Source organism: Microcebus murinus, chromosome 8 (genome assembly GCF_040939455.1).
Source record: "Microcebus murinus isolate Inina chromosome 8, M.murinus_Inina_mat1.0, whole genome shotgun sequence".
Lineage (NCBI taxonomy): Eukaryota > Metazoa > Chordata > Mammalia > Primates > Cheirogaleidae > Microcebus > Microcebus murinus.
The window spans coordinates 100,717,926-100,733,993 of record NC_134111.1 but is presented as its reverse complement, the minus strand read 5'-3'; the positions used below and the strand labels follow the sequence as shown (position 1 = coordinate 100,733,993).

The window sequence follows — 16,068 nt, the reverse complement described above, 5'->3', positions numbered from 1 at the left end:
GCATGTAGCTATAAAAGGGTAACACAAAGGATCTCTGTCTAGATGGAAATGTTTTGAATCTTGACAGTAGCAATGTCAATATCCTGGCTATGTTATTGTACTATAGTTTTGCAAGAGGTTACCATTGGGGGAAACTAGGTAAAGGGCACATGGAATCTCTCTGTATTATTTCTTGCAATTGTATATGAAGGTAGTTATGACAAAATACTTTTGTTTATTTATTTACACATACATACAAAGCCCTGTTCTCATATATCTTACAATCTAACTGGGGTGTAAACAATGAACAAATATACACAATGCCAGGAAGCAATCAATGCTGTGAAGGAGAATAAGATAGGACAAGGGGACTGGGAGGGAGCTCACAGGTATACTCAGTAAAATCCTATCATGAAAATGATCCTAAATACAGTCAACAACCAATGTCAGGTTATAAGCAAAAATTTCTAAAGCAGAAATGAAGAATCAACGAATATCCTTTACAGCATTCTCTCCCCATCTAATCTAACTTATGAACCATACAAATCTTTTAAGGGATTCATTTGTAATACAGTACTAGCTTTTCTCAGATATTTTGAGTAGTTCTCTACCATTTATATCAAGTTCACTATATAAAAACACTCAAGGTCCACCAACATTATTGTTATTACCTTTTTCATGGTCAGGGAGACTAAAGCACGGAGATGAGTAACTTACCTGCCTAGTTACCCAGCTGGGATGCCACAGCTAAGAGAGTCTTAAGTATTTTGTTTATATCCCTGCCATATTGGTCATCACATGCTGCCATGTATTCAAATTATTTTCACATGCAGGTTGACTATCCCTAATTAAAAAATCCAAAATCTGAAACATTTTGAGTGTCAACATGACGCTCAAAGTAATGTCCATGGAAGCATTTCAGAGTTTGGATTTTCGGATTAGGAATGCTTAACCAATAATATATAATGCAAACATTCCAAAATCCAAAACACTTTGGGTCTCAAGCATTTCAGATAAAGATACTAGACGTGTGTGTGTGTGTGTGTGTGTGTGTATTTCTTCATAATTATGAAGAAAGCCTGAATAGAGAAAGAAGTCATTCTTTATTATTATTCAAATTAACTTTAAACAAATTTCCCTCTTAGAGATTCTGGAGGTAATGGCAGACACTTTAGTACATAAAGTAGGAAGGAGCAACCTACCTTGAATTTCTCCCTGAGGATCTTTGTAATACCACTTCTGCATTGCTTCATGCATCAATGGAATTGACACACCTTTAGCTCTGTGCTCTTGCAGTTTTGATGCCAATCTCTCATCATCTAGTGCACTGTCTTGGAGATAAGCCACCATCTTCTCAGCTTGCTAATAATAGAAGAAAAAAAAACAGATTAAGGAAACAAATGATACTAAATTAATACTTGTATACATAGTAATGTCTACCTTTTGTTAACTACTTGATCCATAAAAGACACTAAGCATGGAACATAGCAGGTAATTCTAATTCTCCCAACAGTGCCATGAAACAGGTACTATCCCCATTTTACAGAAAGGGGAAACTAGGGCTTGGAGATGTGAAGTCTTGCTAAAGGTCTCAAAATCATTAAGCAAACAGAGATTAAAACATGAAGGAGTATGGATCAAAGTCCAGGATTCTAGTCAACACACTAACAGGAGTACTTTTTTCTTTTTTTAACAGACAGGGTCTCATTATGTTGCCCACACAGAACTTGATCTTCTTGCCTCAGCGCCTCAACATCCTGAGTAGCTGGGACTACAGGTGTGTACCACCTGGCCCCACTAAGCATACTTTTTAAACTAACAAGCTGTTGCTCAATTCTAAAACTGGATAAACTAAATCTGCAAAAAGAGGGATGTTAACAGAACAAAAGGTTCAATTAATACAATTACAAATAAAATCTTTCACAAGTTTTACTAAACACTAGGCCCCTTCTTCCATTCTTCAGCATTTCCTACCACTAACTATTCCACTCCAAAGGAAAGAGAAGTTATTTTGTAGAAAAGGAAGCATGGTATACACAATCTTAGGGAAATCTAGAGACATGAATAAGATGTAAATACCCTGAGAGTTTAACTATTTTCCCTGTTACACTTGAGGCAAAAAAATACAGAAGACACCGGGACCATCCACAGCTGCTTGTATTCACCATTTCTGGCATTCCATTAATGTTCAAAAAGAAAAAAGAAAAGTAAACAGCTAAGGGCAAGCCAAGAGCAAAAAATAACCTGACATAATGACTACTACATAGCAGAAACTTATAAGCATGAAAGGATTTGAAAGACAATTACCCATACAAATAAAGACTAATGTCCAATTTTTCCAGTACTTAAAATCTAAAGCGCATAAGTTCTATACTGGAATATTCATGTAACACCTGCTAATTTTTAAGGCAGCTTGAGAGGAGACAAAAAGAATTACAGGATTTTTACCTGCTCCAAATGTTTGAGACCCTCTTCATCATCTGGCTCTGTGGAAACACCGCCCATACCAGGAGCACCTATGACTGGTGTTTCAACTGACCGGAGGGTAGGACTAGGATTGGGAACAGGAGGTGGAAGTATGAGGAGAGGAGAGGCTGTATCTGAAGGAATCTGTGACAGGGGCTGTTGGACATCGGGAACCATTTCTAGAGGAAAAAAAATTTAGATGCATGAAAATTCTTTAAAATATAGAGACTCTTATGAAGGCTAACTTTACAAGAGTAAGTGGGACAGCCTGCTAAATGGATCCAACAGAAATGTGAACCCTGCCATGAACACTGAAGCTACTTCTAAGGAGAATGGTAGTATTTCTCCCTAGAATGACAGAATTATCTCCACAGAATGACAAAAGATAAGGGTTAAAATGTACCTAAAAGGTCCTTCTACAGTGCCTACCTGTGTCACTAGAGCATCTACCCAGCAGTTATAGGTCAACCTCTTGGAAACAAACAGAATCAGTCTAATCCTTTCCTTATAGCATGTCTCCAAATTGTAAAAGATAGTTATGAAAGCATCCCAAATCTTCTCAAACACATGTCATACCTTACCAAAACTTTTATTTAAAATATCTGAAATTATCTTAAATAAGTACCTATTTGAAGTTGCACTTAATATAATTTAATATATGACACATTTAGGAGTCTACCTGTACAGTGCAGGATGTTCTTCTCAGTAAGAATAAAAGTTGTAAAAGAAATTCTGTCTTGGTTCCTATTTCTAACCTCTCAGTATGAAGACTCTTAAGAAGGAAAGGGGAATGGAAGTAATTAGATACAATTGCAGTTTCCCCTTTGAAACCTTGTTTGTTCAATTACAGATAGCTTCTCCAAATTCCTGTTCCCCTCACTCTTTCTTTGCCAAACCTTTTTAAAGGACAGTCTATACATCTACATACTGTATCCACTTCACCACCACCCACACCTACTACAATATGATTTCTACTCCCACCTCTCCAGTAAAGTTCCTCTCTCAAAGATGAGCAGCGACACAAAGTTACCTAATCCAATGACTTTTCCTAATCTTTGTCATCCAAGCTCTTAGTAACATCTGACATTATCAACCCAATTCTAAACTGAAAGAGTTTCCTTCCTTAGTTTCCCTGTATTCTACTCTCCTGGCTCCACTTTCATCTCTGAAGACTTTTCTCCAGTTCTTCTTTCTCTATCTATGCTCTAAAAATAGGAATTACCCAAGATTCTGTTCTCAGTTCACTTTTTCTCTCACCCCTAACAAACATATGAAGTCTTTTAAATGTGCATTCTCTCTCTGGTCCTAAACTATGCCTATCTAGCTATAGTCCCTCATTAACAATTGCTCTCTGGCCAGCTCTACCTTAAGTTTCTCATCAACACCTCAAAATTAATGTTAAAAACTGAATTTATTCTCTCTCCTCTCAAATACACTGCTCCTCAACTTCCACTTTCTTTTCCTGTGAATGTCATCTCTGTTATCTTTCACTCTTCTCTCATTTTTACCCTAATATCCACTCAATTACTATGCCCTGCCAATTTCTACTTTGAAATCTCACCTACTGCCTGCTACCTTCTTTTACAGGTGCACTGCCTACCTACCCTATAGTGACGGCTCAGGAGTCTAATGGGTCACAGTGTAGCCCATCTGGCACAAGAAGACAAACTACAACTCATGTTCAAACTGTGTTTCCCACCATCCCCCTTTTCACACCCTATACTTCATCTAAATATAAACAGGACCTGATTCTTGCCCATGACTGAATCAGACCCACTTCCTCACTTTAGCTTTCATTGCTCCCTAATATTGGAATGCCCTCTCCTAATTCATACAGCTATGCCTACCTCCAATATTTCTATTTATTATTCCAAGATGTGTTATTCAAACACCACCTCCCTCCTGAAGTATTCTAAAAGTCTGCCAACAGTGAATTCATATCATTACTTTTTGCACCCTGGATTATAGATATATGCATGCTTTATCTCCCCTATATGCTATAATAATCTGGGGTTTTGATCTTTAATGCATATCTATGAAGTCTTCTCAAAATACGCATCTCTAAATTCAATCCTAACATCTCCTAGAATAAGGCCTCAGGTATGTACATTCAAAAGAATGTAAAACAAGTAATTCTGAGGCACATAATAACTGGACAACAACTACTACAAATCAAATAGGTCTCAAGATGTACAAGTCCTATCATGCCTGATATATAGAGATTCAAATACTTGCTGAATTCATGAATTCATTCAGCTTTTAGACATAAAATACTAGAAAGAAATTACTGGTTCAATCCGCCAAAATATTAGCCAATTAAGAAAAAAGATAAACAGCTCTTTATAATATTGTAGTGCTATGTTCGGAATAGTGTTGGTTATTTAAGAAACAAGAAAAGATGCCTATCTTACCTTGGGGGCTTTGGGTGGAAGAGTGTTTCAGGCATAGAGAAAAGCATGTGCTAAGGCATCAATGCAAGAAAACAGGACACATTTCAGGATCTAAAAGGCTTTGAGGCTGGTGAGTGTGAGGGAGATAAAGATGCTAGTGCTAAAACTGCCTGGAGACAGGCAGATGACAGATCATGCAGGTCTTCATATGCAATGTTAAAGGTATAAATTTTTATAGTGAATGAATCAGACAACTAAACTTTCAACATCAGGCATTACAATGTCATTTTTAAAATATGTACAAGAAAAAACATGAAAATGAACATTAATATCACCTTATACGGTGTATGAGCAATTTAAACCAATCCAGTAACACTGGAAGAGACATATTTTAAGCTTATTCCCTAGCAAAAGTGATGGACAGCCATAGATTCATCCATGTTCTCTTTTTGTCCTCTTTTGGAACAATGACATTTTGGTGTGTTTATCTGGCAATTTAAGTAGGGTTCACAAAGAACCATTACATGAAAGGACTGTCTGATATGGGAATCAAACTAATGCAGAAGATCCAGCCCCCAGTTTGCTAGAGTGATGACAGAGTGGCTTCTCTAGGAAGTGAGAATCCTGAGACCCATACCTGTAGATTCTGTTTTGGTGAATTCTGAAATGGATACATATATGTAGAAAGCATTGTTTGATAGTGTTTACTGGTAAAATCATATGTTCCAATAATTCACCCATTCTAAGCAGTTCTAGGAGGTATAACCAGAAGTCTATCATATCAGTGGTCACTGGGCTCAGCAGAATCCTATTTTACACCTTGTACACTTTGACAAATACATACCATCACCTCTGCTGGGCACTTTGGCTGGGAGACTATTTTCCGTCCGAGTCTCCTCTTCAGCTTTCTCCGTCTGCTCAGTTTTAGGTTCATCTTTCCTCTCAAACTGTGGTGCTTCCTGAGACTGATGGTCTGAGGGAGAACCTGGTCTAGCAGATGAGGATGGGATTTGGGGTGTTTCCTCACTAGCTTCTGGAACATGAAAAAATCGTAAATGAACTTAAGACAGTTTTGGTTTAGTGGGGGGGGGGAGAGTAAAAGGCAAAAAGAGGCCTTACCAAGCCCTACTCTGTCTGTTTTCTCTCCTTCTTTCTTATTTGTCTTATCAGGTTCTTTGGCCTCTTCATTATGGCTACCCTCAGAGTCAGAGCACTCCTCCCCTTCCTCCACAGGTCGAAAGTCCATCTCCTGTTCTTCTGGAATAGGTTCTTTCTGTACTTTCTGTAGCAAGAACATAAAACAAAAGGTCAAAACCATATTTGGCTTTGGTGTGAGGTCAGTGCCTGATGTGATATTTAAAACAAATTTCTTACTTTTAGAGAGAGGAATGCTCCAGATGAGTCAAATGTGCCCATTTCTTCTTCAGCATCCTCTAAGCACCATTCAGGCAAGCTATCCCTGTCATCGTCTATGCTCCCGCTGCCAGAGCGCACCCTTCGGTAACCCCGTTCATCATCCCGATCTCGAAAATCAAACTCAAACCTCCGACGTCGTTCCATGTGTTCCCGCCAGCCTGTAGAACGAGGGCCATCTGGGATGAGGAGGCGGACACAAAGCTTAGAAAAGTTTTAGGGCAGTATATGAAAAAGAAAATCAGGGATAGGAAATAACGGAGAAAACTACCACTGACAGCGAATTCAAATGGATCAACCTACTAAAGAGAAAATTAGGCAAATTAAATGAAGTTCAGCACTCAGAGAGTATATATACCATCATTAAGTGACAACAATACTTATTTTAAGTATTGAACTATGCAACACACTCTAAAGTTTAATAAAGATAAATCTGAAACAAAGCATGTTTAAAAGACACTATTCGAAGTATAAACTTTTAATAAGCTTTAGGTATCTGACTAAAATGCTGATTAGCCACTCCTATGGCCTACTCCTAGGCTGGAAATACAGTGCTAGATATCTGTTCATACTGAAGTTTATGCTTTCCCTTTGGCAAGTCACAAAGGATTTCCTTTCTTCCCATGAAAATATCCTCTATGAATAAAGCCAGCTCCCTATGTCAATTCATAATATCAAGGTCATCATGCCTACCTGCTACTGCCAAATTCTAATTTGTAATTCTAATTTCCAACAAAAAATCACTGAATTATAGTGTTGACAGCCCACTATCCTAATTTTATAGTTTAAGAAGTAAAACTCTGACAGCAGAAACAACCTGCACAACAACAAAGTAGAACTAGAATCCAATTCCACATCCTCTGCTACCTATTCTATTAGATCATTAAATATGAAATGTCTAATTCTGAATCAAAAATATAGATTATATCTCAAATAAGCAGTACAATTAATCAAAGTATGTGCCTGAACTATTGACAGTTTTGCCATCTTAATGGTAGCTTGTTTATGCCAGCAGCAAAGAAGCCTGGAGAGCTGAGTGGTGATAAAACCAGGGAAAATGTTTTCCACAGCTTGTTGAGAATTGAATATTTTTCCTTGCAAGAAATTTTCCTAGAAGAAGTACTAGTCAGTTGGTGCAAGATGACAGTTTCCAAGCCCAGCCTCTGTTATTTGTGTGATACGTGACCCAGAGCTGTCTTGCAAGAGGATTGGCCTGTCTCTATAAACCAATCTTGCTGCTTAATCGCAAGCATCCTCATCATTTCATCCAATTGGTTACAGTAGACATCCACTGCAATCGATTGACCAGGTTCATGAAGCTGTAGTGGATAATACTGGTGCTGGACCACCAAACTGACACCATTAGCTTTCTTGAACTTTCAATTTTGGACTGTTTCAGCAATCTCTTTTTCGGCTGGTCGCGGTGGTTCATGCCTGTAATCCTAGCACTCTGGGAGGCCGAGGCGGGCGGATCATTTGAGCACAGGAGTTTGGGACCAGCCTGAACAAGAGTGTGACCCCGTCTCTACTAAAAATAAAAAGAAACTAGTTGGCCAACTAAAAATATACAGAAAAAATTAGCCAGGCATGGTGGCGCATTCCTGTAGTCCCAGCTACTCAGGAGGCTGAGGAAGGATTGCTTGAGCTCAGGAGTTTGAGGTTGCTGTGAGCTAGGCTAGTGCCACAGAGTGAGACTCTGTCTCAAACAAAACAAAAAAAAAACTTTGACAGATAATCACAGGCCAAAACATGTGTTTGCAAGACTGAGGATGTACCTTCACAGTAAAAATAAAACAAGAAGTGTCAAAGTAAAATGTCAGAGATATCAACTGTCAAACTTAGTACTTAAGGAAATTGGGCATTTCATAAAATAATATGCTTACTGTCCTTTCCCTTTTTTCTCATCTCTTAATTCTCCCCAGGGAGTTTTTATTTCCGTATAACACCCCAAGGAACATTCCTAAATCCACCCTAGCATACTATTTACTGCATCTACTTTCCACAGAAAAAAAGACTGCCTTAAGAATAAAAGATCCTACTTAAGGTATTTTTCTAAAAAAGAAAAGGTATTAAATCTAACAAATCTTAGTTTTAAAACATCTTAAAAAGAAAGGCAGGCTTTAATCTATTAGAATTTTCTATCCCTGGTTGCTTTCTTTGTGGAAGATACACAAAGCTAAATGTCTTACTATTGGGGCCCAATTTGCTAAAACTAGAAACCTAAAAATCAAACTAAATATAAAGGGCAAAAATGTTAAGATGCCAAATATAGGTAGCATCTTATAAGCCACTCACAAAAAGATAAGAATACATTATTCAGGCTAGGCATGGTGGCTCACGCCTGTAATCCTAGCACTCTGGAAGGCTGAGGTGGGCGATCGCTCTAGGTCAGGAGTTCAAAACCAACCTGAGCAAGAGTGAGACCCCGTCTCTACTAAAAATAGAAATTAATTGCCCAACTAAAAACATATATAGAAAAAAATTAGCCGGGCATGGTGGCACATGCCTTTAGTCCTAGCTACTCGGGAGGCTGAGGTAGAAGGATTGCTTGAACCCAAGAGTTTGAGGTTGCTGTGAGCTAGGCTGATGACATGGCACTTTAGCCTGGGCAGCAGAGTGAGACTCTTTCAAAAAAAAAAAAGAAGAATACATTATTCACATACTCCCATCCCAACTTATAACAACAAAGACTACTTATTACTTCCTATGAAACTCAGAAGTTTTATACTCAGATTGCTTAAATGTATACTTCGAGCCATTACTCAAAAGAAGTCTTCGTGATCAAATGTTAAATTCCAGATACTACTATCATTTCTGAACAATCTAAACATACACTGTGATAGCAATCTATCCTTCCTGGCACCTGATCATGTTTCCCTCTTACTGAGTTTCCTAAGTTCAGCTCTTGAGAGTAGATGTTTCACCGTCCTTAATGTCCTAATCTCTACACATATCCAGCTGGAAGCCCTACTTTAATAAAACTATAATACAGTTTGTTGCTGCCTTACTGCTAATAAAAAAAAAAAATTGTGTGTGTGTGTGTGGTTTTTTTTAGATGGGGTCTCACCATGCTGCCCAGGCTGGCCCTGAATTCCTGGGCTCTAGCGATCCTCCTACCTAAGCCTCTAGAGTAGCTGGGATTACAGCTGCACCATCACACACAGCTCAATAAAATTTTATTCATGAAACTAAATGTATCCAGTAAGGCAGATCTATAGTTTATTAAGGCCGACCACTACTTTATAGACCTTACAGCTCAGTTAAAGTTGAATACTATTTTCATAAAGATAAAATCAGTCAAAATAATTAGTCTTAAAATTTTACTGAAATCCTAAGAAACTGAAATCCTAAGAAATGTTAAGAGTTAACTTATAACAACTGCTATAATCAGACTAAACTCTGAATGTGTTGTGTTAAAAAAATAGATGGTTCATCACTATACAATATATATATGTAATGGAATTCAACTTGTACCCCCTAAATCTATTAAAATTTTTAAAAGGGGGGGGGAAGTAGATGGTATTCTTTTTAAAAAAATGCATTTACAGTATTTTTTCAGAGCCATATATCTTTATTTGCCCCCAACAGTATTTTAAAAATATGTGGATTTCAGTCATAGGTCTGACTGAAAAGAAAAATATGTATATACACATACACATAGATATAAAATCTATATATATATTTATATAGATAAAATTTTGGAAGATTTACAAGTTGATGACAAAACTCACATGAAAGTCAAATATTAGGTAGAGGGAAGAAAGATTTAGAAAAGATTTAGAAAAATACAATATCTAACCAAATTCTAAGTTGCTAAGCGGTGGGTACTTTGTTTAGTTCCCTTTAATAAAATCAGTATCAGACTTTTGGGCTCAGAAAACACTGTTCATCTTCCAAAATATTCACCTTGTTTGGTTTTGACCAGCTGCAATTTCTCTTCTTGCTCAGCCCAGATCCTATCCATTCTTCACTGTATGCTTGTTGGGAACATAGTCTACAAACCCTTCTGCTGATAGGCAAGCTCAGCACAAAATGCTGTGATGCCTTGAAGAGAACTATACCATTTGGTTGCCCAAGAGACAGACTGATGAGAACTATCTCAATCCTGTGATGTAAACAATGCCCACTACAGACAGAAAACTCACCTAAGAGGCAGTCACGAAGAGTTAGTATAAAAGCATCGTAACTCTACCCAAAGATTAACTTTACTATGTTTCTACCTACCTACCTCCAATTCCATAAAATACTCTGAATGCTTGTTATATTGTCTACTCAGGTCTAGGGTAGTGGTTTTGCTAATAACTTGATTTTAAAAAGTGAAAACAGTAACATTATAATTTCCTCTATTAAAGGTAGTACACTTCCTTGTACATGGTAGATGAAATATTGTTATGCACATCAAGTTCGTCAGGCATGTTCACACTGTTTGCTTCAGTCTATGTGACCCCATGGCTCAAACTGTAGTTGCATCTGATTATCATGAGACATGGAATCAGCACCATAGCTGGGATGAACTTCAATACAAAGCACCACTGTCTTCAATTACCACCATATCTAATGTCTGAGAAGAACAGTTTAAAGCATTCTTAAGAGACAAACAAAAGAACTTTAAAAACCACTAATCACTACTATTCTCTCTCCTTTTTCTAATGTTAGAGACAAAAGAATGAACTTGTGATTATGATTTTGACCTAGGTTTAAAGTTTATTCTTTAAATAAAGTTAAATCACATTTTCAAGAGGGGGAAAAATGAAAGATTAAATCCTATCTTATACAGGAAAAACATTAATTTTCAGGGATGGGGCACATATTTAAAGTGTGTAATTATACATTTATAAGTTTTAAAGAATGCTTTAAAAAAGATTCTAAGATTTAGGAAAAACTGAATGAAACCTTTTCTCATTTTTGCAGTTGAGGGCATGTGCTTCCGACTACATTAATCTGCCCCTCCCCCCAAAAAAAAACAAAGAAAGAAAAGTGATTTCAATCTACTGAATAGATATGTTGGTAAATTTCTATGCTGAAAATCTTTTATAGTAATAAGACTGAGTGTGACAGCATAAATAATATGACTTGTCTTTTTTTTTTAACCAGTTTATCTTTTCCACTTAATCCCTATTTTCATCAAACTATCCTTTACTTTTGTCCTTTTGTACCTTCACTAAATAGACTTCTTACCAGGACTGTGAGGCCGCCACCTCTCTCCATCCCTTCTTGATCCAGCTAGTCGCCAGCCTCCATCTTCATCTTCTCCATTTTGTTCCTCTCTAAAGATACGCCAATTTTCACTTTCTGACCGTATAAACTCATGCTTTCTCCCTACTGATGCTGGTCCACCTTCCTCAAAATTTGGTCTCCCTGTAAAGGAAATAAGTAAACATGGTAAGTAAACATGAGCTTAGTAGAGATTTTGAAAACAAATTGGACAGCTCAAATCATGCTGCAAATGTGTCCATATTAATGTTTAGGAAGTATCAATAAAGTAACCGTAAATATTAATATATACAGATATTATTAGACAAATTTCTTAAAGCTGAATGTTTTTTAAACAAAAAAAATATGTGCATTCAAAAAAAACAGGCATGCAACAAAAAGTGAATCAATCTTCCTCCTACACAAGATCCTCAGAGTCTCACTCCCCAGAAGTAACCATCATCAAGAGTTTCTTATAACACCTTCCAAAACCATCCATAGGTATACTTTTGTATGTATAGCTCCCTCATCCACACACACAAACGCCACCCTTAGAATGTTATACATGTTTGCTTTGTATCCTTGCCCTTTTCACATTACAATGTATCTTGCCAATCCTTCCTCACCAGCACATATTTTTTTAAGTTATACAATATTATTTTATTATATGACATACTTTATTTTCACAGACCCAACATTAGTGATTCTGCCTAAATAGGTGAGCCGTACATTGCAACCTCTCTTTTATTCTAAAACAGATTGTAAATTCAAAAGACTATATATTATAATTTTTCATTTACTCTAGTACTGAGTGTAATCTAGGCATACAACAAATTGCTTCTGGACAGAATCCAAAGCTATGTCTAATTTAATGTCTCCAGAGTTACAATAATGATAAAAGAGAGCCTGCTATACCAAGTAAACTAAATTGGTACTTTAAAAGGACAAGATAATTCTAAATTGTACAAATTCTTTAGTCACCATTCCATATGTGCTAACATATAATTCATAACATTTACTAAATCTCACATTAACAGTAGTTGAAAAAGCAGAACAAAATACACTGATATTCTCAATTTACTACATATTCTCTCAATGACAAAATCAGTCCTTTTCATTACACCATATTAAAAATGGAGAAATAAAAACTGAACAATGGTCCTAGAACTCTGGAAGGCCAAGGTGGGAGGATCGTTTGAGCTCAGGAGTTTGAGACCAGCCTGAGCAAGAGCGAGACCCCGTCCCTACTAAAAAATAGAAAAAATTAGCCAGCCATGCCTGCAGTCCCAGCTACTTAGGAGGCTGAGGCAGGAGGATCGCCTGCACGCAGGAGTTTGAGGTTGCTATAAGCTAGACTGATGCCACAGCACTCTAACCCAGGCAACAGAGTGAGACTCTGTCTCAAAAAAATAAAAACTAAACAATGGCATCTGAAAATGAGGAGATTCTGATTTCTGGTCATCCTCTTATATTCCATTTTATACTTACTAAGATTCAACATCCTGTCTGCCCATATGGTTGTTAGTTTGTTACCGGGTATCACTCTATTAAAAGGATAAAATATCTTGGGGTGTGAAGCAGTTCATTTCTCCACCAGCTAGGAAGGACATGTTCAGGTCGGCATATCAATCAAGGACAGTAACTACCATGGCTCCTGTGCTTTGACAAAACCTCGGATGCGTGGCTTCCTGTCCAAGTATCTGCGGTTACACGTTGTCACAGCATTCATTGTGTCCCTGGCAGCTGAAGCTTTGTATAAGTTAGGTGTGGCTAAACCAAGAAAGAAGGCATATGCAGATTTCTATAGAAATTATGATTCTATGAAAGATTTTGAGGCGATGAGGAAGGCTGGTATATTTCAGAGTGCGAAGTGATTTCGGAATACAAAAGCTTCCGTCCTGGATGCTTTCACTGAAGATAGCCAGCTGCTATGTGGTAAGACAGCCTTTGTGGAGAAGCTCACACGGCAAAGAACTGAGGCTTGCCACCAGAATCATGAGTGAGTTTAGAAGCAGATCCAACCCCTGTTGAACCTTGAAATGACTGCAGGGCAGGCTGACACTTTGAGTTCTGTCTTATGAGAGACCCAGGCCAGAACCTCCCAGCAAAGCTAAGCTGCTCCCAGATTCCTGGCCCACAGAAAGTGAGATGACTAAATGTATGCTGTACCCAGCCACTAAGTTTTGGGGTAATTCATTACACAGTCATAGATAATGAAATATTTATCTGATTTAATCTTCATAACAATCCTCAGTATTAGAAGTTTTTTTTTTCCCATTTATAGCTGAGAATATTAAGCCTCAAAAGGGTAACCTAAGAAAATTGTCTAAAGCCCCAAAACGCTATTAAATGGCACAGCTAGGATTCAAATGTTAACCCTCTGATCATTCAACAAATTTTTATAACACAGGGAGTGCCAAGTTTTATGATTCAAGTACAGATATATACCATGTCTGTCCTTGGGTTAGATGACCTCCCAGGTCTGTCTTAGCATAAGAGGAGACAATCCATTTTACAAAGCAATGTGCACATTATATGACTTCATGAAAAATGTAGCTATACTTACAAAAGAGAAACAAATTTAAAACCATCTTGTACTTTCAAACTGTTGGGAAAACCTCAACTTGTAAAGTTTGAATGACCATTTATGCATTCCTTGTTCCAAGAAGTATTTGAGACAGAAATTCTAAAGAGAAAGCATCAAAGGAAGAATGATGATCTTGGAGTCATTAGACATGGTTTTAAATTCTGGCTCCAATTTCAATCCATACACCTTGACTAATGAAGACCCAATTACTCATGGGGGTAGGAGGAGGTTGAGGTAAAACAGCCTGAATTTATATGAATGCTATGTTCAAAACCATTCTAGTTTTAAAAAATCTCTAGCAAAGGGGTTCAAATTTTATTACTGTGATATTATGGTTTTATATATATAAATAAACACACACACACACACACACATATAGGTTTTCATCCACAGTTCCTGGCTCATAACCATTTATACAGTCTTTTGTTACAATATTGGGGTGCTTTAGGCCTCAGAAGCAATCCTGTCCTCCTTTCACCTACCCAAGGCAGGACTCTGATTGTGGGTCATAAGACCCCCATTCAAGAGGGGGTCCTGCCCCATACTCTGGAGGAAGGAATACTGCAGGGAGAGGAAAAAGAATCTTCACAGACTGGCCTTGCTGGGTTTGGATCACACCTTTTTTGACCAATCACATTCAACATGGTTGTCCATGCTTCAATCATGCACAATCAATGAAGTCTCTATAAAAGGCCCAAAGGACAGAGATTCCTGGAGTGTAGTACACCTGGGGAAGGCATAGAAGCCCCATGCTTCCTCCCCCATACCTAATCCTATATGCATCTCTTCATCTGTATCCTTTGTAATATCCTTTATAATAAACCAGTAAATGTGTTTCCCTGAGTTCTATGAGCTGCTCCAGCAAATTAATCAAACCCAAAAGGGGGTTGTGGGAACTTTCAATTTGAAGCTGGTCAGCCGGAAGTGCTGAAGGCCTGAACTTGTAACTGGAATCTTAAGGGGGAAGGGTGGGGAACAGTTTTGGGGACTGAGCCCTCACTGTGTGGAATTTGACGCTATCTCTCGGTAGACGGTGCCAGAATTGAATTAGAGGACACCCAGCTGGTGTCTCCTGCTTCGTGTATGTTGTGGGAAAACCCCACATTTGGTCACAGATTTTTTCTTCTGTGTTGATGACTGTTATGGTGTGGAGTTTAGAGTTTTCACTAAAACAGTTATTGATTGTTTCCACAAAATAATTTCTAAAAGCTGCAATATGCTTTTTGATATATCAAATATTATATAATAACTGCAATAGATTTAGATTATGACTTCTCTGGCAAACCAAGCCAGAGTATAATTTTGACAAGCCAAGCACACCCTAGAGGCAAGGGCAAAGTTGACGGAGTTCTGCATCTAGGGGCCACTGTCATTTTCGTAAGAGAATGGTGAAAGAGTCAAGAACTTTTAAATACACTTCACTCATCTCCTTTCCCCTTAAGAAAACTTTATTGAAGTATAACACACACACACATACATGGAGCTCTCAAAAATCTTCATGTGCCCTTCCAACTGGCCCTTCCCAAGATGAGCACTGTCCTGATTCCTAGCCCCAAATATTAATTAGTTTGGCCTGCTTTTTAACTTTTTTATATAAATAGAATGAATATTCATTTATATGTGGATTCTTTTGCTGAACATTATGGGAGAGTCATTCACTTTGTTACAGAGAATAATAGTTTAGTTCTTTTGCATTGCTGTACAGGATCTTACTGTATCAACAGCCCACAATATATTATTCTTACTCTACTGCTGACGGACAGTTAGGTTGTTTCTAGTTTTTTGTTATTATGAATTGTGCTTCTATGAACATTCTTATGAATTTTGGTGGGGATATGTTTGCATTTCTGTTGGGTATATACCTAGGAGTGAAACTGATGGGTCATAGTATATTCAACTTTTGTAAGTACTACCAAGTATTTTCTTAAAGAAATGGTACCACTTTACCATTCATTTGCTTGATTGTTTTTACGCAAACCTCCAGCAAACATTAACATTGCTGCCTCCTCTTCAGACAAATACAATTAGAGGCACAGGATT

The 16,068-nt window shown here is 37.6% G+C and overlaps 1 protein-coding gene across 8 annotated transcripts in view; it reads right to left on the bottom strand.

The window, feature by feature from the left end:
- GIGYF2 (GRB10 interacting GYF protein 2) overlaps nt 1-16,068 on the bottom strand; it is a 136,421-nt gene that overhangs the window by 45,657 nt on the left and 74,696 nt on the right. For 4 of the 8 annotated variants that reach the window (XM_020288124.2, XM_076006046.1, XM_020288125.2 and 1 more), the window contains 6 exons: nt 11,427-11,606; nt 6,210-6,427; nt 5,955-6,117; nt 5,680-5,868; nt 2,428-2,624; nt 1,182-1,341 (listed from right to left, as the gene is read on the bottom strand). In XM_020288124.2, coding sequence (XP_020143713.2) covers nt 1,182-1,341; nt 2,428-2,624; nt 5,680-5,868; nt 5,955-6,117; nt 6,210-6,427; nt 11,427-11,606 — 1,107 coding nt within the window. The other 4 variants (XM_020288127.2, XM_020288128.2, XM_020288131.2 and 1 more) reach the window with 4 other exon arrangements.